This window comes from Arachis duranensis, chromosome 2 (assembly GCF_000817695.3).
Source record: "Arachis duranensis cultivar V14167 chromosome 2, aradu.V14167.gnm2.J7QH, whole genome shotgun sequence".
NCBI lineage: Eukaryota > Viridiplantae > Streptophyta > Magnoliopsida > Fabales > Fabaceae > Arachis > Arachis duranensis.
The window spans coordinates 4,350,156-4,353,903 of record NC_029773.3 but is presented as its reverse complement, the minus strand read 5'-3'; the positions used below and the strand labels follow the sequence as shown (position 1 = coordinate 4,353,903).

Here is a 3,748-nt window from a genome sequence, read left to right as displayed (position 1 = left end):
GTCACGCTATATATACTTAATAAATGAGAAGATTACCAACAACTTTCTTCCTCTATAAGAAAACAAAGCAACAAAAATTAGTTTAAAGCAAAACAAAAGAAAAAATAAAGGGGAAAAAAAAGGTGTACGTATAGACCAAAGTAACAATGGCGCGTGCGGGCGAAACACAACCCAATCTAGGAGCTTACTTTTTCCGAAGATTTCGTCATGGACTCGTGGCGGCGCAGCTCTAACAATGCCTCCTCAAAAACTTAAAAAATTAAAATAAATAAATATATAAAAAATTACCACAAATTTAATTCCATTAATATTTTCATTAATTTAATTAAATAACAATAATTATTAATCATTAGTATTTGTCTTGGGCAAATATACGGTTTCGGATTACTTTAGTAGCACATATTATTTCTTTGCCTAGTAATAACATAAGCATAACGGTTATGAGTTCACCCCTTTATCTTTCTCTTTCTCTTTCATATCCCTTCAATTCTTCCTCTATATATATTCCATGGTGACCCAACCAAACTCCATCATACTCACAAGTCACACATAACCTTCACTCTCCAAAAAAAAACTCTTCTCTCTTTCTCAAAATCTCTCTAGTAAGTCTCAAACTTTTCAATTTCAAGTTTCAACTTTCAACCCTAATACTAATACCTTGAATTAGTAGTAACCATGACAAGCCACATTGAGAACCTTTGGGTGTTGGCCTTGGCCTCAAAATGCACACAAGAGAACATTGCATGGTCACTTTTGATCATGGCCATACTCATATGGCTAACCATGTCCTTCTATTACTGGTCTCACCCTGGTGGTCCTGCTTGGGGAAAGTACTATTCCTACTTCTACTACTACCACCGTTACTGCTCTACTTGGACATCAAAAAAGACATCATTACCGACACAACCTCACCAAGAACAACAACGTTGCTTTTCATCAAACGAGGATAAAAATTTGATTCCTGGCCCCAAAGGATACCCTATTATTGGGAGTATGGCCCTTCTGTCTTCCCAACTAGCACACCATCGCATCCTCGCCGCTGCAAAGGCATGCAACGCCACGAGGCTGATGGCGTTCAGTTTGGGAGACACAAGGGCTATAGTCACGTGCCATCCTCATGTGGCACGTGAGATTCTTAATGGGACGGTGTTTGCTGATCGTCCCATTAAAGAATCAGCTTATAGCCTCATGTTCAACAGGGCCATCGGGTTTGCGGCCCACGGCACTTATTGGCGCACCCTCCGCCGCATCGCCGCCACACACCTTTTTTCACCTAAACAAATTAAGGCCTCGGAGACTCAGAGAGCCGAAATCGCCACAAATATGGCCGCCATACTCGGCGGTGCTTGCGGTGGCGCCGCCGTCACGGTTCGTGAAGTGCTCAAAACGGCGTCGTTGAGCCACATGATGAGGTTGGTTTTTGGGTATAAAAAAAACTTGGGAATGGAAGGTGAGCTCAGAGGATTAGTGGAAGAAGGATATGATCTGTTGGGTACCCTTAACTGGGGGGATCACTTGCCCTTCCTAAGGGACTTTGATTTTCAGAAAATCCGGTTCAGGTGTACGGAACTGGTTCCGAAGGTGAACCGGTTCGTTGGTTCGATCATCGATGAACACCGAACCGACAAGAACAGGAACAGCGCCAACAAGGATTTTGTTGATGTCTTGCTCTCTCTCCAAGGACCCGATAAGTTGTCTGAATCCGACATGATTGCTGTTCTTTGGGTAAGTCAGAAACACTTTTCTTTTTCTTTTAGAATTTTTTTTACTACGTTTTAAAATATGTTACACTTTTTAACATTTTGAGAAATTCTGGTGTGTTTACAAATTTAACATTTCATACATACACACAGTTATTATTTTATTTTAGATACACTTAATTAATTTTGAGGCTCAATCATTTTTATTATAAATAGTTATACATATGATGAGTTGGTAAAATTTTTGCAATATTTTATTTATGCGAGACAATACTTGGGAAGGATGAGAAAATATGCTATCAAACTTTATCTATTTTGTCTATACCATATGAGAAATGTCCAGGCAAAATAGTGCGAACTATTAATTTTTGCAAAAAAAAAAACAAATCTTAGAAGTACTTTTAAATGCATATTTGTGATTTTAATATGTTTTATTGGCCCACACCTTAGTGCAGATAATGCCTAATCATAAAAAGTTTGTTTCTTTCAACAAACATAAATAAAAAAGTTTGCTCGATAGGGAGTATTCTGACCAAAATTATTTATCATTCAACGCAAGTTTGAATAATATATTTTAATTTGAAAATGCTGAAGTGTATTTTTTTTTCTTTCAGGAAATGATTTTTAGGGGAACCGACACCGTCTCGGTTTTGATAGAGTGGATACTAGCAAGGATGGTCCTTCATCCAGACGTGCAACGCAAGGTTCAGGATGAGCTGGATACGGTGATTGGCTCACGTGGCACTATAACAGAGGATGACGTGGCGGCATTGGTGTACCTCCCGGCAGTGGTAAAGGAAGTTCTAAGGCTTCACCCTCCGGGTCCACTTCTTTCCTGGGCCCGGTTGGCCATAACCGATACCATCGTTGATGGATATCATGTCCCCAAGGGGACTACGGCTATGGTCAACATGTGGGCGATAGCTCGTGACCCGTCTGTGTGGAAGGACCCGCTTGAATTTAAGCCCGAGAGATTCGTTGAGAATGAAGGAGGGGTTGAGTTTTCTGTTTTCGGGTCGGATCTTAGGCTTGCTCCTTTTGGGTCTGGTCGACGGGTTTGCCCCGGAAAAACCTTAGGTTTGGCTACTGTGATGTTTTGGGTGGCATCTCTCTTGCACAAGTTTGAATGGCTACCTTTAGATGGAATGGACGGAGTTGATCTCTCCGAGGTATTAAGGCTTTCTTGTGAAATGGCTAAGCCTCTCACGGTTAAGGTTTGCCCTAGGCTTATTAAGGCTAATTATGAAAATTAGAAAAAATATGCTAATCTTAAGTTGGAAAATAGTAAGGAGGTAAGAGAAAAAATGAGAAAAAAAAAAAAAGAAAGAATGAAGACAAGAGTTTTAAGGTGAAGCATGTGGCAGGGGTTTGGTGGCAGATATATGGTCTTTTGAATGGAATCAATGGATAATTGATTGAACAAATGAGGATGGGGTTGGCTCTTTTTCTCTATGATGGGTTTTTCAGGTTTTCTACTTTTATTTTTATTTTTAGTTTTGTTTTATTTAACAATTAAGTATCAAGTTGTCCTAGTGTTAAAGGTGGAAGTAGCCTTTGTAAATATTGGTGGAATTAATACAAGTTTTTTTTTTAAGTTTTATCTTTTCTTTATTGTCATTTTCTTAGCTTAATCACCTCCTACAAATTTATTATCATTAAGTAATAAGACAATTTTTTTCCTTATAAAGAATTACATAGAAAAATATATAAGTATCAATTATTATAAGGTTAGGACAAAATATTAATGTGGATAAAGCTCACAACTATGATATATATAGTACTCTCTTAACACTATGCAAGCCTTGTGTGGTTCCATCAGTTTACTATTCTTTCACACATATAGAGAAAGCTAACATAGTCCCTTACTATCCACCGATCCATGCTGCCATGTTTTTTTTTATTGGTTATTATATTAGATTCAATAACTTGACAACATACTAGAAAGATGAATAATAATAATAATAATAATTTAATTATTTGATTTATTTAATGAATTTATTAATAAAAAGTATAAAATAGATATAATATTTTATTCAATTATGAGAGAT

The 3,748-nt window shown here is 37.5% G+C and overlaps 1 protein-coding gene across 1 annotated transcript; it reads left to right on the top strand.

Moving 5' to 3' along the window:
* Nucleotides 1-512: 512 nt before the first annotated feature.
* LOC107472917 (cytochrome P450 78A3) lies at nt 513-3,128 on the top strand. Its single transcript, XM_016092442.3, has 2 exons — nt 513-1,725; nt 2,315-3,128. Exons 1-2 carry the CDS (start codon nt 676-678, stop codon nt 2,951-2,953), a joined length of 1,689 nt encoding a protein of 562 aa, XP_015947928.1. The 5' UTR covers nt 513-675; the 3' UTR covers nt 2,954-3,128.
* The last annotated feature ends 620 nt before the right edge of the window (nt 3,129-3,748 follow it).

What these genes read in the sequence shown, in the direction of transcription:
- LOC107472917 (XM_016092442.3), top strand. Translation starts at nt 676, where the DNA reads ATGACAAGCCACATTGAGAACCTTTGGGTGTTGGCCTTGGCCTCAAAA. An exon ending in ACATGATTGCTGTTCTTTGG is followed by an intron (nt 1,726 to 2,314) that starts GTAAGTCAGAAA and finishes TTTTTCTTTCAG; the next exon opens with GAAATGATTTTTAGGGGAAC.